Genomic DNA, 25,293 nt, shown 5'->3' on the forward strand with positions numbered 1-25,293 from the left:
CGTTTATGGCCAATCCCAACGCCGCTTGCTGGAGCTTTCAGGAAGAATCCCGACTGTAAACTCCTCCTCTTCCTTTTTGCGCGGAGGCCGTGGCGGAGAGAGCGCACGTCAGGCAGGCTCTTGCCCCCACCCCAAAAAACACGTTATAAAGTAAGTTTGTGCGGATTGTTTCCTTCCCCCGGTGGCAATGGGGGCTTCCAAGAAGCGCCGTTGTTAAAAATCTCCCGCGCGAGTCCTCCTGCCGGGGGATGATGGGAGTGACACCATGTGGGGTGGAGGAGCGACATGGCGGACATGTGCCTGGGAACCGGCGCTGGGAAGGACTCGTGGGGCAAAGAGGACCTGCAACTGCGAGGGGGCGGTGAAGAAAAAGTTCAGACTTTTGGACTTTACTGCTGGCTCCTACACACCGACCCTTCAAATGACTGTCTCGCCTTTTTCCCCAGTAAAGTCCGAAAGTCTGAACTCCCCCTCGCAGTTGCGGGTCCACTTTGCCCCACGAGACGCTCCCAGCGCACTCAGCGTGGAACATCGACCGTCTCATAACATTGAACACCAAGTGAGGGACACCGTCTCTGTGTTGATGCCTTACCTTGTATCGTGATTTTGGAATGGGAAGGCCAAGATTAAACTGAGTGTCGTGTGGGCTTGTTCTTGCCGGGGTGAGGGCTTCCAAAATGTATGACCCCTCCCCAAATTGTCCCCCCGTTGCATAGAGACATTCCAGTAAAGTTGCAAGATCAAAAAAGAATCAATGTAATACTATTTAAAATGTCAATGTGGCATAAAATCATTAAGCTGGGTGGGAGGGGGAGGTAAAATAGCTGTAAACGGTGATTTTGAAGTCCAAAAGGGTAGTGGTGGTCTATACGTGTAATTAACAATACTTTTATTTCTTGTGTCTTCAAGGAGAAAGAAAGTGGTTTGGTAAGAAGAGCTTTTAAAACAGGTGTTAGGGCACCACATGATTTTTCTCAAAATAATTCTCCCAAGTAATGCTCTATTTTCTCTTCAATTTAAATTTCCTCTTCTTTACCCTGATTTGGATTGCCCAGGATAGCCCAATTTTACCAGATTTTGGCTTCTAACCAGATTTGGCCCTGGTTAGTTCTTGGATGGAATTCCAGGGTTGCTGTGCAGAGGCAAGCAATGGCAAACCACCTCTGTTCATCTTTTGCCTTGAAAACCCTACAGGGTTACCATAAGTTGACTGCAACTTGATGGCATTTCTACAATCAAGGAGTTTCATGCTGTATTAGCTAATATATAATAGGATTTGGTTGACTGAGTATGAATATTCACATACACAACCTCTTTTGGGTATTTATAGGTAACTGATTAAAAATCAAAATCTAGGAGCCAGTGGTTTTTGCAAAGAGTAAATGTCATTTGTTGTACCTCAACAAGATGATCTTCATTTCTCATCTCCTCTGCTGGCTTCCTCCGTAAACTAAAGTTTATTCACCTGAAGTACCTGTAGCACAATATTTTTGAAATGTTTCTCAAGTATAAACATATGGGGGCAATCCTTTATATGCCCCCAGAAGGCAGGAAAAGGTCAAGCAATATGGTTGATCTTATTTTACTGTGTTTTACAGGAAGGGTAAATGTAATTTTGAGTAAGTGTAAAGAAGCACGTACATTTTGCAAAATTCTCCTTTTCCTCTCCTAGAATGCGTTACATTGCAGCTTATCTTCTTGCTGTTCTTGGAGGCAATGAGTCTCCAGGCTCAAAAGATTTGAAGAAAATCCTTGACAGCGTAGGCATTGAAACAGATGATGAACGCATGAACAAGGTGAGAAAGATAAATGTATAATGTGGTAAAAACTGTTCTTATTGGCCTTAAGTATAAATACAACTGTATTATTCAGAAGGAAGAACACTAATTGAAATACTTTTTCCTTACACTTTAAGAAAGACCAGCGTCCTTGATTTGTGCCCAGTCAGGTATCAGCAATGGGTATAGTTTATTTGGGTGCAGTTTATTGTATCCATTTGACATTGAAGTCTATGCATGTTTATTATTATTAGTAATCTTTTTGATTTCTGTTTGGTAAGCCAATGAAAGACATATACTTCTGTTTTGGGTTTTTAAAGTTTCCTTGGTTGTAGTCACCTTATCTCAAAAGTCCCAAAAGATGCATAACTTGCCACCCTTCTCTTATATCCAACTTAGTTCAGGCAAAGTTCACACAGCTGAAATGAACAAACAACAACATTTAGGTTTAATACAATCTCAGTTTGCATGGAAGACATTAGTTATAAGATTGACTAACAATATATATATTATTTATAGTCTGCCTTTCTCACTGAGACTCAAGGTGAATTATATAGTCAAAGTCAAACACAATGACAATAAACAGGATGGGACGTTCAGGAAACAAAGCAGTAAACTTTGGATTGCAGAATCCTGAAAGTAGAGCTGAAAGAAAGCTTAAGGATTGATATGGCACATTAAATAATGCAGATATTATGTAGCAACAACAGACTGTATATAAGGTACACAGTGGTATAGCTCACTGTCCTTGTACCTTTACAAGGACCCTTCATAACCTCATTTGGCAGGCCATTCTGTAAGGTGACAGCCACAACAAAGCACATACATGATTTTGCCCATATGCAGGGTAGCATCTGCAGGAGGCTGTGCCCAGTAAACTAAGCTGTTGTGGCAGAGTACAGGCAGAGAGGCAATCGTGCATATATGAGGGGAAGGTCCATGGTTCAGTGGCAGAGCATCTGCTTGGCATGCACAAGGTCCCATGTTCTATCCCTTCGGTAGCACAAATACTAAACTTGGCATGGCCTAGCCCTTCATCTCCAGTTATGTGATAGTATGTGAGGTAAAAGACTGCAACCCAGGAGAACTGTTGCCAGTCTGGCCTGATGGACCAGTGATCTGATTCAATATGGCAGCTTCATCAGTGCTCATATAAAGGGATTTCATTGTGATAGTCAGTACCTTGAGTTGAGCCTGATAACTGGTGTGAAGCTGGTGGAGTGACTGCAGAATCGGAGTAGCATGCATGCTCTGCCTAGCTCCCAATAATAGCTGAGCTGCTGCTTTCTGCACCAACTGGACTCTCTGAATTTACTTCAAGGGAAGACCTATGAAGAGTGCATTACAGTAGTCTAGTCTCAATATTACTGTGGCACTGATCTAGGTGGCCAGATTGGCAGTGTCAAGTCTACTGAGTTGGAGGAAAGGGTGTTTTTTTGCAGCTGCTGAATTCAGTATAATCGCTAGGCACTTAAACAAGTCAGCAAGAGTCAGTTGAATCCCCACCACCCCCAGCAAAAGTGGGAAGCTCATTGTCCTTCAAGATTTCCACCTTTCCTATCAGCATCCCTTCTGTCTTGTCTGGATTCATATTCCGTTTGTTTACTTTTAATCATTTCACCACAGTAGTCAGACACTTGCTTAAAACCTCTACCATAGTATATAATTTGTATAAAAGGACACAGATGTGCATCTCTGTGACATGCCTCTGAAGATGCCAGCCATAGATGCAGTCAAAATGTTAGAAGCAAAAACTACCAGACCACAGCTTGGAAAACCCACAACAGCTAGTAAGAAACCTTTTGCGTGGGATATGTGATATTACTTAGATCAAAACAAAAGGGGGATTTAAAATGAAACTTAATACTGACAAAATGGTGGTGCCCCATGTAGGGGGAAGGTCTGACCCAGGAAATGAGATATCTACCTTTGTAGTACACTTGATTGAGTACACTTCCCTTAATGAAGCAAATTTGTATCTTGCTAAGGATTCTCCTGGACTTAGGTCTCTTGTCAGATAAACACATGACAGTATCTGCTTTGGCTGATAAGAAAATATATTTTCCTGGGGAGAGGATCTTACAACTGTGGTACATGCTCTGGTAACACCCAGATTAGATGTCTACGATATATTTCATGTGGGGCTGCCCTTGAAGACTGTCTGAAAACTACAGACAATACAGAATACTGCAGCCAGAATGCTAAATCCAATACCATCGAGGTAGTGAAATATCAAGCTATAATTTCCTATTCTTAGAACACTTCTCTAATATTTTCAGTTTGCTTCCTGCAGGTCATTAATGAGCTGAATGGGAAAAACATTGAAGATGTCATTGCCCAAGGTGAGTTATATGTCATCATGATGAGACTGTAGTGACCTCAGCATTGGAGGTGGAGAAGATTGAAAGAAACCTGGTTTGCATCTTCTGTCTCCAGCCTTTTGTACCTGACCAATATGGAATCCTTAGCTTTATAGCCATTTTGTAGCAAAGTGAATTTTTGAAGAAATGAGATTGCCACAGTCAAAATAATAATTCTGCTTGTTCAGCATTAGCATGCTGTGCAAATTGTCTTGTGATGGCATAGTAATATACATGTTTAGAGTTGCCTGACTGATGTGCCACAGGTTCAGCTTTCAGCATCTTGCTGTGTTGAAGTTGCCAAGAGGCCAGTCTTTATTCACTCTGTGGCCATCCAGGACATGTTATATAATTAATATGTATGAATTTTAATGAGTATTTTGTGCATGAACTGTAGTGGGTCCATCCTAATTCCCACAGGATTATACTGTTACCTGCTGGGTTTCGCTGGTGGACCACATTAAATTGGGAAAACCTCTTAAATGGGCACTTATTGTGTCAATAAGAAGGCTGTTCTCAACATGGTGCTGTGAAAAGGAAACTGGTTTTAAAAAACAAACTGGCATTTTAATGGCCATATTAGCAGAGTAGTTTCTACATTTGTTTCTGACCAAGCAATGTTACTATACCACCTTAGTCTACACCTGTTTTTAACAGTCTTTGATGTATCTTCCGTCAGTGAGGCTGTACAGACTGAGGTTTCTGCACAGACTCTAGATTCCTTGGTAGAATAGGTGATATTGCAGCCTGTTTGCTTCTAATTCCTCTTCTGTCTCCCATTTGGTAGACTCACCAGTCGTCTTCTTGGACTTATAACTGACTTCTCTTTCTACTTTAACATGGCTATATTTAACATTTTAAGTTTCAGGTGTTTCTCTCAGTTCCTTTACACTGTTTTGAAATGTGCCACTATTTCTCCCATTGACATTCATTTTTTTCCTCTTTTGTCTGCATACTCCTGGAACATGCTGATTTCTTCCATTGATTGAATATTCTCTTCGAGCTTTTCTTTTGTCCTCTAACAATCTGATTTCTGTACTCCTCTGAAACAGAAACATTAAATTACCAGTAATTCCTTGTTATACTATCTGCACAGGTAATAGGGTTGCACTATACACAATGGTTTAAATGATTAGGGACTGTGGTCTATACTACTGTGGATAATTTGCTGTAAGTAAGATCGTACTATGTAATTTTACTTATGGGCAGCCCAATCCGGAGTGTGGGGTGGGTGGGGCAAACCCCACTCCAGCTAGAGCAGCTTTGTACTGACCTGGGTACCCATTCCACTGGCACAAGGGGCAAATGGACTGGTGGAGGGGCAACTTATCCAGACACGTGGGTGCCTGAACCAGCTGCTTCTGTCCTGTTGTAGGCCTGCCAGTGTAGAATGCTGCGCAGAGAGGTGGAGCTGACTTTAGTCAGCCTCTGCTGCCTGGCTGGGCCCCATGTGCTGGTGGAGCTGCCAGTGAGGATATGCCTTCTCTCTCTCTCTCTCTCTCTCTCTCTCTCTCTCTCTCTCCCTCTCTCTCCCTCTCTCTCTCCCTCTCTCTCTCCCTCTCTCTCTCTCTCTCTCTCTCTCTCTCTCTCTCTCTCTCTCTCCCTCTCTCTCTCTCTCCCTCTCTCTCTCTCCCTCTCTCTCTCTCCCTCTCCCCCCCTCTCTCTCTCTCTCACTCACTCACTCACTTTTTTTTTTTGTTGGAGTGGCGCCATCCCAGCCCTCCACCCCACTCTAGATTGGGCTATTAATGAATCATGTTAATACTTATGGTTTGCTCCAGTTGGGGGGTGGGGATTGTTTTGTTTTTAGATTTTTGGTTAGTTCCAGACTTTTTACAATCTTCATCCTATTTCTTGCGTTGTTTATGGAAGTTCCCATCTTGTTGATTGTACTGACTCTGTAATTGGCCTTCAGTCCTGGTGAGAAAGGTGGATTATAAATAATATAAATAAATAAACAATTGCCATTTGTCTTCAGAATCCTACCCTTCTCCTTGGCAAGTTGGTTGAGCTCTGTTCTGGCTAACAGTTTCAACCAAGCATTGATTTAGAAATGTTTTTAATGATTGCAGTAAGGGATTGGTTTTTCTAAAGTTACATAGTTGCATAATTAAGCAAGTCAATAGCATTTGGTATGCTTTCAGGATAAATTCGGTAATATTAGGATGATGCCTAATAATATTTCAAGTCACCATTTCTTATCAGTGACACTGCTTGGTGAGCAACTGCATATTAGAGCAACTGTAGAAGCGGGGAGTTGGCTCTTTTGCTTATAGCTCAAAGCGTCCTGTTAATAGCGGAATAGTTACCATTAACAATATTAGTGAGACTTTAGAGTTCTGATGATAGTTGGATCTTATGTTTCCTTATTACTGTGCAAGAAGCGTACCACTGTCGCTGATAGAGACTTTGCTGACACAAAATGCATAAAGGTTGATTTCAACCACTTCCTCCTCCTCCCAGAAGTCTCCCATTTTGTATGGTCCCTTTAACTCCTGCATTTGCCTTTTTGGTGACTATTGGCAGCTATTGGAGGAAGAAGATGGCTGGAAGCAGCTAGCTGCCTCTGCTACCACCCTCCGCTTCCACTATAAAGGATTAATTCCTTCATTAGCTCTGCATGAAGACTGGTCTAGCAGTAGAGTCAGTGAAATTGGTATAAGTTCAAAAAAACATGCAGTGCATTTAAGTGATAATGTCAGACCCAAGAAATTAAGCATATGCCTTTTCTCGGAATAGATATATAAGCAGTTACATGGGATTTCTGTGGCTGAAAAAGTAAACATGTTTTAGAACCAATTCAGAATATTCTTAGAAACTAAGAACAGACGTCTGTCCCCCCCCCCCCCCTTTTTGGCTTGTTTATGAAAGCTGAGGGAATCTTGGGGGTCACAAGAGAAATGTTGCCAACTTCTTTGAAATGTACGCATTAATCAGTAGCAAATCTAAATCTCCAAGGCCCTATGTATCATACAGTTCCAGCTGTTGCTTAATTTGGCCTTATGATGCAGATAGAAATGAATTTTCACCTCAGAAGTATAAAAACAAATAGGAGCATTGCAATCCCAAAGCCAGTGTTGTTGATTGAACACATTGAGATAACTTTGTACATTTATGTCATGCACAGTAGTGTGATAGGGAATAGGCTAGTCCCAGGAGGCCTGCTTCTGATTTCAGTGAGTTCCTTTATGTCAAATTGTCCCTTCTCCCTCCCCGACACTCACATGCATTCATTCATTTCAGCCACTTCCTCAAATACATAATTACTGTAATATATACTCTGCATATAGCTAGAAGTCACATACATAGTTTATAAGATGCAGCTGCGCTGATTAAATAAATAGGCCCTTTTATGGACTTCTCTGGTAGGAGTTTGTCACTACAAATTGATTTCTAGAATTAAAAATCCATTTGAATGGTTCAGAGTTTGATTGAGATGTTTTATACATTAGAGATCAGCAAGTAGACACCCATGTGACAAAGGCTCATTCTGCACATGCAGAATAATGCACTTTCAAACTGCTTTCAATGCTCTTTGAAGCTGTGCGGAATGGCAAAATCCACTAGCAAACAGTTGTGAAAGTGGTTTGAAAACACATTATTTTGCGTGTGCGGAAGGGGCCAAACATTCAATGAATGACAGGGAGAGAAATGGAGTATGGAATGTTCTGGTATTGGGGATTGAGGTTTTGAACAAGTATTGAATATTCAGAATGGCCTCAAGGCATTCACTGTGGATGTCTTTCACATTTCTGTGCTTCCATGTAAGCCCATGGATTTCACTAAGCTCAAGCTAAGGGGCTCTACATGGCTTGATGTTGTTGATCTGGTTTCCCTTTGACAGGATCTGCTAATAGTATATCATGTTTCCTCCTTGATTTCCCGTAGGTAACAGCAAGCTTGCCAGCATGCCGGTGGGTGGGGCTGTAGCAGTCTCTGCTGGAGGCTCTGCCGCTCCTGCCGCAGGTGCTGCACCTGCTGCTGGTGGGTATAATTGATTTCTTCTTTCCTGTTGTGTGTTCATAGCTAGTTTTTTCACAAAAACTTGATATTTTCATGTGTTATTCAACATGCAGTACAGTTTGAACTATAGGTACTTCAAGTAGTTTTATGCCTTTGCATGCTGAATGTCTATTTATAAATCTCCTCAGCGGTAATCTCTGGAGCAGTTTGATTGACAATGGCTGTTGGTTAAAGGAAAATTCTACTTCAGATTTCAAATATATAAATTCTGTTAAGTTCTGACAATCTATTTATTTTGGTGTGGATGCTTGCTATCAAGACACTCTCTTTTGTTTCGCCTGCTTAATTTTGTTATGCAATACTGGCACACTATTTGTCTAATGGGTTTACAGAAACATACACTTGACTCTAATACAGCATGATGGGTTGCAGTATAGTCTGTCAGGTTTTATTTATTTTGTTCATGTCTGAATCATAATTAGTTGTGCCAGTGTGGTAAATGGAATGAAATTAGCCTATTTGAGAGTTGTCCCTAACTGTCTAAATATACTTGAATTTGCAGCTGAGGAGAAGAAAGAAGAAAAGAAAGAAGAATCTGAAGAATCAGATGATGATATGGGATTTGGATTGTTTGACTAAAATTTTGTTAAGGGTTATTCTGTAATAAATCTTGGTTGAAAATGTTTTGCCTTTCCATGACCCATAGGAGGCACTAGTTTTGTTGCTTCTTTCTACATAAAATGTTCACAAGCCACTGAGATTGCTTCAGAAATGGCAGTTTACAACTGGGTTTGTTAAAACTGCAGAATTCTGTCGCATGTTGAAATGGAGATACTTCCATGGAAGAAAAAGCTGAATTTCACTTCAGAGTTTCATGTTTCAACACAATTAACTGAGTCCAGTACCACCTTAAATATTAGCAACATTTATTCCAGCACAAGCTTTCTTCAGTCAGAGTTCATTTATACAATCTTATTCTGAAATAAAAGTTGTGTATCGTTAAGGTGCTGCTGGATTCCTGGTTAGCTTTGCTTGATTATTTTTCACTGCAGTTATATCTAACTTCTGAATTTTTAGGAACTTCTCTGTCATTCAAGGTTTATGGCCTGGATGTTGACCAAAAATCAGATTTCCTCACAGATGGTCAGGCTCGGTGAAGTTGCTGTGACTTTGTCGTGGCTTTTCCACCATGGAATGTATATGCTAATGTTGCAAAGAAGGAAGGAAACATAAGGAAGTAGACATGAATGAATCATGATATTTCATAGCTTGTGAGTTGCTTTTAGCTAGGACCACTTACATATGAAAGCCAAAGAGATTAAAGTACATTTCTGCAAATAATATGAAACTACAAAACCTTTTTGCCATTTCTTTATGAAAATGTTGTGGCTGAAGATACCATGGGAGGCTTATCCCAACCTATCCTTATATTGATATTAGGAACATCAGCAATATTCAAGCACACTTATATCCGGGTGTTGTCACTGCAAGTAGGCCTCATTGCCTTAGCGTAACTACCACCTCCAGAAATGTAATTAAATGAGAGAACCATCTGCTTCTGTGGTGCCTGTTGGGGGTGATGATGGGATTCCTCAGTAGAGATGAGGACCCTGACTCAGGCAGCTTAATACCTTTTTAGGAAAAAGAAAGTTACAAGCCAGTGACTTATTTCAAAAGTGAAACAAAAAAACTAAGGAGCTAGAGAGTGCCTCGGGGTCTTTCTGACCATCCATTTGGCTTCTGAAATTTCACCATATATTTATCCACACTTGAACCACACTTAAAAGATTATGCTACCATAATCTTGAAAAAAATCAGAATTTTTTACTATTATTTACGACATTTATCTACAGATGGGCTCCAAGTGGCTCACTAACTAAACCAATAAATTATGAAAACATTTTACTGCATGTTTGAAAAATGCATGTAATCCACCTGTCACTCTAAGACAAGGTATTCACATCAGTAGTGCTGAGCTAACCCTCACACCCCACATTTTAATCATATCTCCCAGATGTTTAATGAGTAATGGTGCCTATGTATGTTTGCTTCATGACCCATGATTCTGAAATGCAATACTTGTACAATCTCATAGGTGACATTTATAGTTGATTGCTGAATGAGAAGAACAATTTTTCCAAAATAGTCTGAGCACTGTAACAAAGCTGCTGTAGCAGAGAAGTAAGAGAATACTCAAATGAAACAGTTTGGTGAAATCACCAACTTCTTAAAGCTGGTCTTCAGCATGCTGTATGTCACAGTATTGAATTCTTTATGATGGAGATGTATCCTAAACATTGTGTGGATGGTGAGCTTATTTTTTTCAAAGATGCTCCCAAACTTTAAATGCACACTACTTTTAATACAATAGACCTGTCGGGTCTTAATTTAGCATATTAGATTCTAGTGATGCCTGGGTAAAATTGTTCCAGTTCTTTATCCATTACCTTGGATCACCCCAGTATATCTTGAATCTGCAAATTCCTTGCTGCTCTGGAATGGGAGTGTGGAGGTACAGTGTGGAGGACTGTTTAGCAGTCCTGTGGAAAGTTTACTAAAGAATTGTGCAAGCAGTCACACTGGTATTTAAAGTGATCTTTTCCCCAAACAAAACAATTTAACAAAGTACAATAATGCTATTCTTGTGCCTCACGTCTGACTTATTAAACCAGTTTGTCCTTCGGGTGGTTCTCACTTCCAGCCACTATAGAAACCTGCATAATTGGGTTGACAACAGACTTCAACAGTGTAAGAAATAATAAATGTGGTGGTCACAAAATTCTGCCTCCTGGGGGAAAAGATGAGAAATTCTACGTGAGCAAAGAAACGCAAAGCAGAATTGCAGGTACTTTGGTCAAACAATAAAGGCAAACATGTAATGAACTATGGACTCCTCAGATTGCAGGATAAGAGCTGTCTCTAGATGGTAAGAAAGTTTTGTGTGAGTCAAACAAGCTGCGAATGCTTATGAATATTAAAAATTGTTACACAGCTCTACCATTAGTTTTGAGTGTTCTGCGCATGAACACGTGAGGGAAGCAGTGATATAAGTAGACACAATATTTCAATAAAATTGTAAAGTAGCATTTGGAGTTAATCTTTGGAGAGGACTATGCCTCTTTCCCTCTGCTGTTTTCTTCTCTTAAATACATTAGAAAGTATGTTGTAAGGAAATGCATTTTTTCTGTGTTGAGATAGGTTATCACATTTAATAGGACAAAAATAAAAATCCAGTACTGTTGTGTTAAAACTATAGTGGGCAGCAGAAGATCAGAGAGCAATTCTAAGAAACTGGATTCTATGTTTAAATTCCAAAGATTGACTAAATATTCAGTTATAAGCATAAAGCAATCTACATAAATACTTTTTATTAGAACCAAAGAAAAAGAAGTACAAAATTCCTGTTTTCTATAACATTGAAAAAATAGGAATGTGTCTGACCTGTCATAAGTACTTGGCCTAAGTACTCCTTTCTGACCTATCATAGATACTTTTCAAAATAACAATTTCTGAAAGTTCAGCAGATTCATAATGTGCATACTTCAAATTTTGTGTTCAGTAAATATCTGGCAATACCTAAGTAAATATCTGGCCACATGGCCTCTGATCACACCCAGGTTAGATTACTGTAACATGCTTTCCCTGGGGCGGTCCCTGAAGACACTTCAGACGTTTCAGTTGGCTCAGTAGGCAATAGCAAGATTATCAGACACTTTGCAAGCTCCAACTGTGAGCTTCCTGTCAGGCTGTGGCGGCACATGTCTTACCACATTTAAAAGAACTCTGAAGACTGCCATGTGTTTCTAGACATGATTCACAGGGCTGCTCCCATACCATCCTGCCACCAGCCATAGCCTTTGACGGAAGCTCTGCTCTGTGGTCCCTCAATTTCAGGATATATGATAGGTAGTGATCAGGGACATGGGCTTTTCTGTAGCAGCACCTTAACTATACTTTTCTTATACACAAACTTTTTAGCTGGTTTTACTCTTACATGTTTAACGATGCCTGTTAGAAAAAGCACATAGGGTTCTGTATTTAAAATTTTTTATTCTGACCACTTAAAAGCTTGTATTTCTTGTTTTTCTTTGGTTGATTATGTACCTTCTGTTTTTAATGGAGAGATAGGGTAGAAATATTTTAAATATTTAAATATATATGCTCCCTCTCTCATGATAAGATAGTAGCCTAACAAAACATAACAATAATCAAAATACACACACCATGACTTAACAAAACAGCATTAAAAGCAAATGATTTTTTAAAAAAATATGCTAATTAAAATCCAGCATAAAACAATCAAGACTGGAGGTGGGTTTAGTCCCCTTGAAGGCCTTCCAGAAAAAGACAGTGTATAAGTTCCCTAGATGGTCAACAATGAGAGCGTCATCTGATCTCCCCATCAATTTCACCTCACATGGAGTCAAAGTGCAGAGAAATCCAACAAGGGCATAGCTTTATAAAATACCACCTGGGGCTAACCTTGGGCACAGTGCTCCAACCCCACCCCACAGCTATGCCTTATGTGGAATTCAGGAGTGGGGTCAGCTGGCCTCACCCCACCCCCACATCTCCACATGGAGTTCTGAAGTGGGGCCAACTAGCTCCACGAGGAGTCCACCAGGCACTGACCAGCTCTAGCTTCATATTGTTGACCTGACCAGAGGTGAAGCTTTGAGGGGGTAACCAACAGTTCAGAGCTAGAGCTGGTCAGCCCCCAGTGCTCAGTCTGAACCTGGTTTCAGAGAGGATTGGCTCGAGCTTTAAATGGCAGGCTAGAAGAAGCCTGCCATTTAAAGCTGGACCCAGGCAAACTGAGGCCATGATCAAATGGACCCATCCCGCCCCCAATCTCCACAGGGACAGCTTGCCCCACTCCCAAACTCCACATGGAGATCAAGGGGAGATTTAGGTGAGCCCAGCTGGCCTCACTCCTGAACTTCATGTGGAGTTTGTGGGTGGGGTGAGCCCCAACATTCAACTGTACCCTGCCTTGAATGCCACAGGGAGTTTGGGGCTGGGGTGCAGCTGCAATGGGGGTGCAGCCCTACAATGTGCACCCAAGGAAGTGGCATCCGGGGCTCTAATTTTCTCCTCATGTGCCCCGCTTGCTGTGCCACTGGGCTACAAGCAGACTCATATGGGCAAGGCAGTCCCAGGGCCTTTTAAGGATTTAAAGCTCCACATCAGCACTTTGGATTCTAGTTTCCAAACCATTTCCAAAGATGCCCACCATAAAACATGTTACAGGAGTCAATTTGTAACTGAGTCCAGAGATCATTGCCATGAATGATCACAGTCTAAATTGAAAAAGGCATTCCAGGCTGTGCCATGAAGAAGAACACATCTTACCATGACATGCCTCAGAAGATGTCAGCCATAGATGCAGGCAAAATGTTAGGAGCAACAGCTACCACATCACATCCCAGAAAACCCACAACAGTCAGCACTCCAGTCTGTCTCCACTACCTGCTTCTCAAATAGCAGGGTAGGATTAGGAATGCTTCTAAACTACAAAGTTCTTTTAGGTATTATTATCCCATCCAGGATAGATTGTCACTCTATTGTTGGTTAGATTTTATTTCTTACAAACATAACTTCTGTCTTATCTTCACTGCCTCATGATGAGTGCTGACTGACAGTGCAGCTAAAGAGTGTTGAATAGACAAAGTACCAGATAAAGGTGGTGCCAGATGAAGGTGGTGACATGTGCATCCCCTTGTTCTGAATCAAGGCATTTGAGAGAGAGGTCCTCTCCCCACCTTTCTGAGAATCTGTAATTAAATGTTTGTAAATAAAATTACATGTAATTAATTGTAATTAAATGTTTGCAAATCTCAAAACATTTAACTTGAATAACCAACAGCTGATTCACAAATAGCAAGTACAAGTGCACTTTTGCGCAATGCTCAAGCACAGGCACGGAAGAGGAGTGGATCAAAGAGAAAAGGGACAGTTCAGAGTGTATAATTCCATTGAAATTGCTTAACAGCAGATAATCCACTTTACACATGGTAATTGAATCTTTCAGGCAGATTATGTCCCCTCTTCATTATGCTGTGTTAATTTATGGAGAGGATTAAAATGCTCATCCCAATAACTAATTTGTCATAAACTGAAAGTGATTGTGGTCTTTCTCAATACAGCTGAGGATCTGTCAAAGTTCTTTCAGATGGATCAGGCATTTATCTCACCCTTTCTTTAAGGAGCTCTAAGTCACCCCATTAAGATTTTTGGCTGAGAAAGATCTGAACTGGGTCTCCCTCAGATCTATGGAAGTACTAGTCCTTTCTGCAGTGCAGGGTCCAGGATTAAAATTATATGGAATGGTTTTACCATGCAAAAACCAGGAACTTTTATCCTATACATGGCACTTTCATTTAAATATACTACCACTTGTCCCAGAGAGTTGGAATGAAAGTAAATTAAAAAGAAATAGCAGTGCTGGGAAATACATGGTCTATTGTCAATAGAATTGCTAGTTTATATTTGAATCAATAAAATAATGTTTTTTATAAGATTGTGCACATATGTATTACACAACTTATAACATACAGTTGATAATCTCAATTTAAAAATTCAGCATTATTACGGAACAGAACATGACACCATTTCCAGTTACTATCTTATTTCCAATACCATGTATTATTAGGGCTTAACCAGACAATCAATAAACATATAGTACTTCCTATTCCTAACTGAATTTTAGGCCAAGGATGGCCAACTGGCAGCCCTACTTCCTAAAACCATCTTATGTGGCTGCCAATGGCTACACCAAATTTCAATCAAGGCAAAAGGTTTGCCCAACTTTACTCGTAAGGAAAGGGGGGGGGGTGTTATAAGATAGAAACAGAGCTCTTCCAAATTTTTTACATTTCATCTCTTGTTTGGGTTTTGTATGCAATGATCCAGCAATGTCAAAACACATATCATAACTGAGAAATCCTTATTACAAGGTGGCATCTACTTATAATGGAATCTAACCAATGATGAGGAGACCAGCTTATGTAGCAAAATAACCCCCATAGCCATTGTCTAACAAATGTGAAAGCATCCAATAATGCAGAAGCTTCTCATTTTGCTGTAGTCCCACTTGTCCATTTAAAAGGCAATGGCACAGTTCAGAATACAATGCAACTAACTCCATATATATCCAGGGTTTCAGACTTGAGTTTCTCAAAACCATATGTCACACCTCATAGCAAACACAAGTGATTGCAACATGCCATCTACTTCTCCAGTTAATGGCTATTAATTCAGAATTGGTTGATTCCAACTTGTGGAAATACTTAATATAAAGTAAGAAATTCCAAGTAATTCTTTCTTCAGAATCACCATAGACTTCAGAAAAGTTAGCAGAAACAACTGGTTCCCATTCCATTGCAGTCACTTCCATAAAGGTGATTTCTTCATAATAAAGTTACAGACTTTGAGCTAACTCCAGCAGTCTTTAAGAAATGGTATCCCTGACAGAAGCTGAAGTACATCCTTAAAGATAAGTCCAGAATTTTTCTGGAGGGAGTAGTCTTCTCAGTACACTATTTTAACTCACTTTACCTCAGTCATCTAATTAGAGCAGTTGGGAAAAAAGAAGAAGAAATAATTTGTAATAATTTATGCAAAGCATCCTATAGTGTCTCACTAAGACCCATGGCAGAAACTAATGGTTTATTTTCTGTTAGGCCTCATTCTGCATCATTTAGTCTCTCTGCATCATACATTCTCCCTAAATTGATAGGTACAAATAGGTTATGGTCAGGATCAATTGTTTTAATCCTTTTCAGTTTGGGTATTTGTTGGAAATCATGTTGGTTGCCCACCTTGATGGTTGGTGTAGTCACCCACCAGGGACAGCAAATTTCTTCTTGTTCTCCTGAATCTTTCAGTGCAGTTATGTTAAGAGTACCAATCACTGTGCTATCAGTCATTCAAGACAAAAATAAATACTCATTTGCTCAGCTAGTGATTAAAATGTATAACAGGCTTCCAGAGGATGTAGTGATGGCTATGGGCATAGAGTACAGAGACGTTTGTGGGAATATAGTGTCAATCAACATCTACTAGCCACAGTGACTACAGGGAACCTTCAAGCTCAGAGACAATAGGCCTCAGAATTCCTAGTACCAGGAAGCAACCTCAGGGAAAGGCCTCAGCCTCTGTGCTCTGCAGTTGGCCCTCCAGAGTAACTTGTTGATCACTGTGTAAGACAGGATGCTGGCAGCACAGCTCTTATTATCTTTTTATGGTTTCCTCCCAGGCCATCAGGGTGGAATGTTAATGCAATTGAACTAGCTCTGCTGCCTTCTGCCAGGCTGGTCTCGGAACATGGTGTTCTGCTGTGTGACTTCTGGCCTTCAGGGGAGGCAAGGTCCATCTAGTCTTCCATGCTGTTTAACATGTACATGCTGGGGAGGGACAATTGGAAAATCAGAAGTCATAAGTGCACTGATGATACTCAGCTCGATCACTCCTTTCCAACTACTGCTTGGGAAGCAGTAGGCACTTTGAATTAATACCTGGGATCTGTAAAGGGCTGGATGAGGGTGCATCAACTGAAACCCTCTGCCACAGCTGCTATATGGGACCTGCATCACTGAACAGGAGCTACAGTACCTGAACACTTGTCAAGTCATTTCTCAAGCAGACTATTAGATGATGGCCAGTCTCCAGGCAATGACCCCTGATGACCTCCAGCAGTCTCCAGGCTTTTAATAGTAAAGCTGTGAACCTACATTTCCACATTTGTAAAGCTCCAGCTCTTGTTTTTTTTAGTGATAAACATAAAAATCGAATGTTTGAAACATTCACCACTTGCATTTTAGTTTAAAATAGTAGCCAAGGGCTTCATGGGGACTCTGTGCTAAAGCCAACTGTCCAGTGCAGGGCCCAAGCAAAAAATATCAGCAGGGTTCCCACCATGCTATTTATCAACCAAGGGTTGAGACATGTGTAAATTAATTTTGTGTGCAGGAGCATGACTTCTCTGCTTCCCTTTTCTGGATGCAGCCCCAAATGATGGTCCCTGAAATGCTGCTCATGAGAGAGACAGGGACCCGCAAGAGCAGCATGTAGAAGAAACTAAAGGGCTGCCAGGGCAAGGAGAAATTGGCAAACATTACCCTACTCCTCACCCCCCAGGATCTCGTCCACAGGATCTAATCCTGTGTCTTCTCTCCCAGTTACATTTAATGTTTAACTGTAAGGATCTATGTGAAGCACAAGTCAGCTCATTATTTTACCATATTTGTTTATTCATATTGATTACAACTTTCCCTGGTTACCTCACTACTGGCTCCGCACAGAACGCTACAAACACCAACAGAGATCCTATCACTTTGTCCATGGCAGAAGCTCTAGATGGGGCTGTATAGGTCTCTATTATTCTGAGTTTCTACTGCCAAAATCACATAGGAAAACAATGTCATGTCACACATTCCCTGGCACCGTGCATCTACACTTACAGAAATCCATCCCCCACAGGAAATCTTCCAACTTGTTTTCCTTTATGCAATAGGGATGCAAAAATTCCTAAAATGTTGAGACCCCCAGATTTTTTTCTGCGTCCCATACTCTATCAGCTAACAGCGGGAAAAGTCCTGAAGAGGTCTACTCAGAAATCACTGGAGTGACATCTTCCCCGGCCGCGGCGATCACTCAGCGTCCTCAGGATTGCAGCCACGGCCTCGCTCAACAAGAACGTGACTGGGTCGAGTGCCATCATTAAATAGCAACAGTCCCAAGCCGGCTCTGCGCGCCACCCTCCTTGGATGCCACCTCGGACCGCGCTTCCTTGCCCGCTTTCTGGGAAACGGGTCGGGGGACCCGCTCGTGTTTGTTTGCGCCGGGTGCTCCCTCCCTCCCTCCCTCCCTCCCTCCCTTCGGGTGCCACCCTTGCAGGGGCGGTGTCGCCTCTGCCCAGCAGCCATTAGCCAAGCCGGGCAGCTCGGCTGACGTCAGGGAGGAAGGTGACAAGCCGCAGCTCCTCCTCCGTGCAGGCAGCACTCCATATAATAGTTTCCTTCTGCTTTTCGCCGGTCAGGCGCGGAAAGAGCCGAGTGAGGAGGAGGCGGTGGGCACCTCGCCGAGGGAAACGGCGGCGGCGAAAGGGCAGTTTAGGTCCGCCAGCGGGGCCGAGGACGACAGCGCGCCTGCTGACCGCCGGTGGCCTCTCAACTCAGCCGCCGCCCGCCGCCCGCTCGGACCAGGCGAGGAGGGGCTTCTCTGCCGAGTTCTCTGGCTGTGGCGCAGCTCCCCAAGGGCTCGTGCGGCGGGGGGGAGGCGATGTTCCCGCTGGGCTCCACCTGGAATATCTCTTTCGCGGGCTGCGGGTTCCTGGGGGTGTACCACATCGGGGTGGCCAGCTGCCTGCAAGAGCATGCGCCCTTCTTGGTCGCCAATGCGAAAACCATCTACGGCGCATCCGCTGGAGCTCTGACAGCCACCGCTCTGGTCACTGGAGCCTGTTTGGGTAAGATACGAACCCGGGCGCCTCACAACAGTGTCACTGGATTTCTTTTTTTGCAGCATCGGCTCCTTCCATCAGAAATCTAGCACGGGGGTCTTTCCCGTTCTTATCCTCCTACCAGAGGTTGGACAGTTAATCCGTCCTTTGTTAGGGGAGAGCTTGAGCCCTGGGCTCCTCTGTTCTTGTGAAATGGGTCCGCATCACAGCTCTCTAGCTTAACCCTTTGCACGACAGCAAGGCTTCTTCCTAGAATAATGTCCTTCCCACATCCTATGACAGCAATTTCCAGAAGGGTAGCGCAGTTAGATTGAAGCAGCAGAATTATACAGGAGTTGAGTAACACTTTCATGACTGTTTTGTTAATGTTTGAGGTGTCACTAGATGCCTGCTTCTAGTATCTTAGGGGTATCTGGTTTTATGATCGTGACTGTTTACACTCCTCCAACCAGTCCTTGAAAAAGATCATTTTGCCCACAAATGACTTCTTTAAATAGACATAAGGCTGCCTACAGTGAATCAGTCTGTTGGCCCATTTAATTCAGTATTATCTATATATAGATATATAGGTCTGAGCTCTTCTTTATGGAAGACATGCTTCATAGAAGACATTGCTCTGGTGTGTGTCATTATTGTGTTGGGTATCTATGCATGAGTATGCCTCAGAAATACCTGATAAAAAGTGTGCTCTACAAGTGGGCATCTAATAAAAGCTTTGCATTTTGTCACTGTGCTTTTTATGAACAACAAAATCCTAAAATATTCCTGCATGTAAGTGTTTACATTTCATAAAGTCCAGGCTTCCGTTTTTACCCTTGTTCTCATTCTCTGTCTGTCTGCTTGTCTTTGCTTCAGGCACCTGGAATACAAATAAGACAGTGTACTGTCTAAATTAGGTTATTGATTTTTGTTTGTTTCTATACTTGTGTGCACTAAAAGAAAGCAGAGTCTGCAATGTCATTTCTATTTAAAACATTAATGGAATTGTGTTTTCAGGTAAAAATGATTTCCTGCATGACTTCTTAGTGTCTTCCAGTGGTTTCTGTCTGATGTTTTTAAAATACGTGACAAACTGCAACCTTTAAAATGCTTAGTTCCCAGTAATCCCAGTAACTGTAGTAGGACTTAAAGAATACCAGCCACATCATCACACTAGTTTTGCAAGAAGATTAATAACCATGATTAATTATTTCCTTCTCATTTCAGACAGACTTTTTTTTATAGAGGGGGGCATTGACTATAAGAAATGACAGACATCTTTGTCAGAGACTTGGTACCTGCTTGTACTTATGTTGGAGATTATTGGGATGGAATCAGGAACTGCTTTTTATAGAAGGACTCCATAGAATAGTTTGGGACAGGGAGGGGGGAGTTCTGAATCTGGTCATTCTTTCTGACTCCCATTATCATGATTGCATTTGGAGATCATACTGTGTGTTCTCAGTCTCCAATGCAGTTAGCTTCCAAACTGTATTTCCAGACTGTAAGTGCATTTAATAAGGACAGGAACAACATTAGTTTTCCCATGTGCCAGACTTGCTGTCAGCTAGTATGGGTTTTTTTTAGACTTCTTGAGAGTAGTGTGAGATTCTTCCATCTCTCAATGTGTAGATAGTTAAACTTTAGAAGGGCCTCAGTCAATGGCAGAGCATACGTGTTGGATCATATGTTATTTTGTCAGTCAAAATAGACAGGGCTGAACTGGATGGACCACAAGTCTGGTAGTACAGTGCAGCTTCATATTTTCAACTCCCATACCCGCAAATTCCACTGCAGGAGTGGTGTGGCTTGCTCTACTGGTGCTTGTTGCTATAAGGAAGACCTTGTGTTTGGGTTTCATGTGACAAATGCAAAAATGTTCCATTTTTAGAATAATCCAGGAAATATATTGCAACTGTTTGTGTATTAATCTTTTTCCTATCTAGTGTTGAAATAACTTTGATACCAACATACTTATATTTCTAGTAAGTGAATGTATTGATGTTTTCAACATTTAGACTTGATTAGCACTGAGTGCAGTGAAATCGTAGTTCAAAGTCCAAAGATTCAACTCCCACGTATTCTAGTAGAAACCTGCTCACGCTGCTAATCTGACACCCAGCAGGAACCTAGAAATTTGTTCAATGAAAGAGGTAGAACACAGAAACAGCACTCACAAACTGCATAAACTGGTCGTTAAGTGCTGCATAATGGCTTCAAGGCCCTCCTTTGTGTGGGAAAGGGATACGGTCTGGTCAACCTATTTATACCCTTGGAATAAGTCACCTAAGCTATTTATTGATGCTTTATTGATTTATATTTTGGAGGCGTCTAACAAAAGCCTATAATCTCATGCCTGAGGAATGCCTAAGGTGCTGAATGTGGTTACAGTATCATCTATTGCTGCTATAAAGAAATAAGAAGTGGAAGGTAGGGTTGCAAGACATTTGCCTGACAACCAGGGGTAACCAGGGGTACTATTACTGGTACAACCTTTCTACCAACAGTTCTCTGGAAAACCTGTGATCTGGCATAGTGATCTGCAAACCTGTGATCTGCATAGTGATCTGCAACCAGTCCTGACACTCTTCAGTCTTTAGGTATAGTTTGCAAAGTGCCTCACTGATCCATATTTTGTGTTCCTCAATTGAGGATTTACCTGCAACCAAATCCTCCTGAAGACAGATATCTAATTTAGCAGAAGTGTGCTGTAAGTTGGGTAGAGAGCTTTGAGGTACAGGGCCTTGAGAGCTTTCTTGCAGAAGGTATAATGGATAATCCAGTTCCATATTAATTTCACAAATCTTTTGGTAAGAATCATAGAGTTGGAAGAGACCACAAGGGCCATCAAATCCAACCCACTGCCATGCAGGAACACACATTAAAAGAAAAGCTATTTGCACACTGGCAAGTAGCCTGCATCTGCAACATATTGGCAGTAATCTCCATTTTGACCCTTGCCTGGGTGGGTTCTGTGTCACTAGGTTTAAATGGGGCAATTATATGTGTGTGAATGATCAAGGGTTGGATTTTGGAACCAACACTGGCCATCTTTTGTAAAATCAAATGAAGGCATAGATTTAAGAAACCAATGAAATTGAAATTATGGGTGGATGCAATGTAAAATGTGGGTAGGAGATGAATGTAAGCCCCTAAATTTACGTCATAATTTTTGTAAGTTTTAATCAACAAGATGCTTCCTATGTTAATCCCAGATTCATAAAACTGCATGCGTGAGAAAAATGTGTTATCCTTCAAAAACTAACCAGACTTACTGATTATGGGACACGCTCATGAAATGCTTCTAAGGTAAAGCTGTCTACACAGGAACCCTAGTTACACAGGAATAAATGTTGTATTCAGATCTCATTGAATATGAGATGTCTGTAATTGACCAGGTCACTAGGCTCAATAGAAGACTTTTAAAGATGTGAATGTCCAGGAGGAAAAACTTTAGATGAAAAAAATCAAATGGCGAAGACTGTAGACAGAGCTGAGACCCAACTGTTATGATGTCGAATAGCTGCATCTTCTCAGGCTGTCAAGAATTTGATGCATGAGGCAGCACTTAGAAAGTAGGTTGTTGTTCTACTTCTGAAAGGTTGTATCTTGAAATTAATTCCTCTGACACTGTTTGTAGAGAATGGTGTAGAATCATGTACAATTATCTGTGAGATCCAACTATGTTACCCTTCCCAGGATAAAATTTGAAGAATGGCGATAATCTTTAATTATTGACCCAGCCAGGTCTGGGGTCTACCCAAAGAGATGGAGGTGGTCAAAGGCTATTACACTCTAGCCCTGATCTGTATGGCCCAGGCTATGCTGATCTCATTAGATCTCAGAAGTTACAGAAGATTGGCCCTGATTAGTACTTGAATGGGAGACCACCAAGCAATGGCGGAGCTACAAGGAGAAAGGGATAGGGGCATGCGTTGCACTGGGCGCGCACCTGGGGGGCGTGAAAGTTACCCTTTCCCTCACCCCACTTCATCAGGCCTGGCCCCGCCCTACCAGCTTAGCCCATTTTCAACTGGCAGAAAGCTATTTTCTGCTGGCAGAAAGCTGTTTTTTACTGTCTGGAAAAGGTAAGTGAGGGAGGGGGCAGGGCCACGGGGAAGAGGGCGGGATGGGGATGGGGCTGCAGGGGGGGTGTGAAAAACATAGAGTTCATTTAGTTCACCAGATAAGCCTCTGCCACTCAGGTGGAGGAGTGAGGAATCAAACTTGGTTCTCCAGATTAGAATCCACCTGCTCTTAACCACTATACCACGCTGGCTCTATATAAAGGTAGGTTAGGTTTGTTCATAGATCTTTTTGATGATTTTAGCACCTTGGGGAATGCACATGTGTAAACATATGTATATTTCCTAGGTTCCATAATATACTAGTAGTTCTGAAGAACCTCCAAAAATTGTTTTGGAACCATAAAATACAATCACTCTTATGGTGGGTAAAACATACCAGCTCCAAGACCTGTTCAAAGAAAGAGCAAATGATAATGTTAAAATGAGAAACAGCAAGAAGTTATTTGAGGGGATCTGTCTAGGCTGCTGAAGCATCCAGATGCTTGCTTCAGTCAACAAAACTATTAAAGCACATAAAGACACCCAGTAGTGAGAACTCATGCTCATATACTCTGTGTGCTCTGTGTTGGAGAAGGTTGCATGTTTATTTCATCCGATAAAAATGTTTAACATTCCAAAGGCATTTGCTCAAGAGGATATACTATTTATTGGTGTCTTCCTTAAGACCTTTTGTTCCAGCCTTGGTCCAGGATTCCGTGCCGGCTACTTGCTGATCATGCCTATCTCATCAGATGATAAGACAGCAAGCTTCCATGTGACTGCTCAACCGGAGATCCTCCTGCCAGGATGATGTCAGCAGTACTTTTTGCTCCATTTACCTAAGGCTAATGTTCTGCTCTCAGCCCTTCCTGAGAAAGGAGCATGTTTGGCATTGCTAATGGAACCATTAATTATTTTCTTTTAAAGGGCTGTTTCTGGGGGTAGAGGTATTGTTCATACATTTTCATGTGAAAACCTGTCTCTTGAGATGTGCCTAGCTGACATATTTTCATTTAGCTAGTACAAACAGGAATGTGCTTTTGCAATTTTACTATTATCAATTCAATATAAACAACACCCTGTAAATATCGGAAAGCTCCAAATCTGACAAAACTGTCCGTGGCTATTAGGAGTGGTGGAAGCCTTCCAGTCTGATGGATAGTCTAGACTCTAGTGCCTCATCATCTGTTTTTTATTTTTTGACAGCAGGCAATGTAGGGGCAGCAATATAAAAGATAACTATAGGGAACAGGATAAACTTTCTTGGTGTGCTGTTACTTGATGAATCCAGTTCTAGCTAAATGTTTCTCTGCCTCATTGACTGGAGCAGCAGTGACGTAGTAGTTAAGAGCAGGTGCATTCTAATCTGGAGGAACCGGGTTTGATTCCCAACTCTGCTGCTTGAGTTGTGGAGGTTTATCTGGGGAATTCAGATTAGCCTGTATACTCCCACACACGCCAGCTGGGTGACATTGGGCTAGTCACAGCTTTTTGGAGCTCTCTCAGCCCCACCCACCTCATGGGGTGTTTATTGTGAGGGCGGAAGGGCAAGGAGATTGTAAGCCCCTTTGAGTCTTCTACAGGAGAGAAAGGGGGGGATATAAATCCAAACTCTTCTTCTTTATTCTGTGTAACCCCAGGTATCTTGATGCCCAAGCTTCATTATTTGTGGCTGTATGAAAACATTTTCTATGTAGTGTCACAGAGAAAGGACAGGTGAACAGAGCTAGGATAGAGTCACAGAAGTTTTAGCTTATCCTCCCCAAAAAGGTACACAGTGGCATGTATGGCTGCAGGGTTGCCATTTGAAAATCCTAGGAAAGCTAGGGCCCCTTCCGCACACGCAAAATAATGCATTTTCAAACCACTTTCACAACTGTTTGCAAGTGGATTTTGCCATTCCGCACAGCTTCAAAGAGCACTGAAAGCAGTTTGAAAGTGCATTATTTTGCATGTGCGGAATGAGCCTAGGAGAAGTTCCTGCCAATATATAAATATCTGTGCCTATTCTGCAAGTGAGAATTTTAGTTGCCTCTAGAATAAACACTTTTTCCTGGTGCTTAGAACTTTGTTTGGGAGAATTTTTGTGAGGAGAGGGGTGCAAATCTTATCCCTATTGGATAGAAAGAAATGGTTTTCCATTGAGACCCATGGAAATTACTGAAGGATTGATTAAAAATTCAACTACCTTTAATTCTGATAAAGCTTCCATCCCATTTAAAAACTGGTGTACTGCACAACTCTGAATCAGAGGCCCCGCTTGCCACACCCCATCCAACAAAATATTTCTTCAGTGTGTTGGGGAAGAGTCAGACAAGCTTCCTGCCAAATGTTCCTCATAGCGCTGAAGTTCTTCGTAGTGCAAACTGAATGCCTAAAGTGTGAAGCCATTAGGCAAATAAGATGTTCAGCTTAATCGAATGGTTTTATTGCTGTATCCCTAGATTGCACCTCCTCTTTCTAGGGTATGAGCATTTATTGAAAATGGCTATATATACAAATATGTCTCATAACCACAATGTATGTTTCATCATTTGACTCAAATATATTTCAGATTTATTTATGTGATGTGTGGTTGAAGATAGGGGCAGTGGTTTGTGTGTGGCCTAGCTGCCTTAGGAGGTTACTTATGACTGGAATACATAATCCATTCACATATAAAATGCATTGTGGTGTTCCTATTC

The 25,293-nt window shown here is 41.6% G+C and overlaps 2 protein-coding genes and 1 long non-coding RNA gene across 4 annotated transcripts in view; 2 read left to right on the forward strand and 1 right to left on the reverse strand.

Moving 5' to 3' along the window:
• Nucleotides 1-12: 12 nt before the first annotated feature.
• On the forward strand, nucleotides 13-8,782 carry RPLP2 (ribosomal protein lateral stalk subunit P2). The gene is made up of 5 exons (XM_048485880.1): nucleotides 13-150; nucleotides 1,673-1,796; nucleotides 4,072-4,120; nucleotides 8,027-8,122; nucleotides 8,664-8,782. The coding sequence occupies exons 2-5, from the start codon at nucleotides 1,674-1,676 to the stop codon at nucleotides 8,738-8,740; spliced, it is 345 nt and encodes a 114-aa protein (XP_048341837.1). The 5' UTR covers nucleotides 13-150; nucleotide 1,673; the 3' UTR covers nucleotides 8,741-8,782.
• LOC125426971 lies at nucleotides 2,024-18,157 on the reverse strand. The gene is made up of 3 exons (XR_007243611.1): nucleotides 17,563-18,157; nucleotides 13,776-13,875; nucleotides 2,024-2,197 (listed from the first exon to the last, which is right to left on the reverse strand). It is a non-coding gene; the product is annotated as an uncharacterized LOC125426971 (long non-coding RNA).
• The window catches only part of PNPLA2 (patatin like phospholipase domain containing 2), a 52,415-nt gene continuing 45,157 nt past the window's right edge, over nucleotides 18,036-25,293 (forward strand). Inside the window, exon 1 of one of the 2 annotated variants that reach the window (XM_048485879.1) lies at nucleotides 18,036-18,569. In XM_048485879.1, the coding sequence (XP_048341836.1) occupies nucleotides 18,383-18,569 (187 nt within the window). In that variant the 5' untranslated portion in view covers nucleotides 18,036-18,382. The remainder of the gene's footprint in view (nucleotides 18,570-25,293) is intronic. The other variant, XM_048485878.1, reaches the window with a different exon arrangement.

This window comes from Sphaerodactylus townsendi, linkage group LG02 (assembly GCF_021028975.2).
Source record: "Sphaerodactylus townsendi isolate TG3544 linkage group LG02, MPM_Stown_v2.3, whole genome shotgun sequence".
Classification (NCBI taxonomy): domain Eukaryota; kingdom Metazoa; phylum Chordata; class Lepidosauria; order Squamata; family Sphaerodactylidae; genus Sphaerodactylus; species Sphaerodactylus townsendi.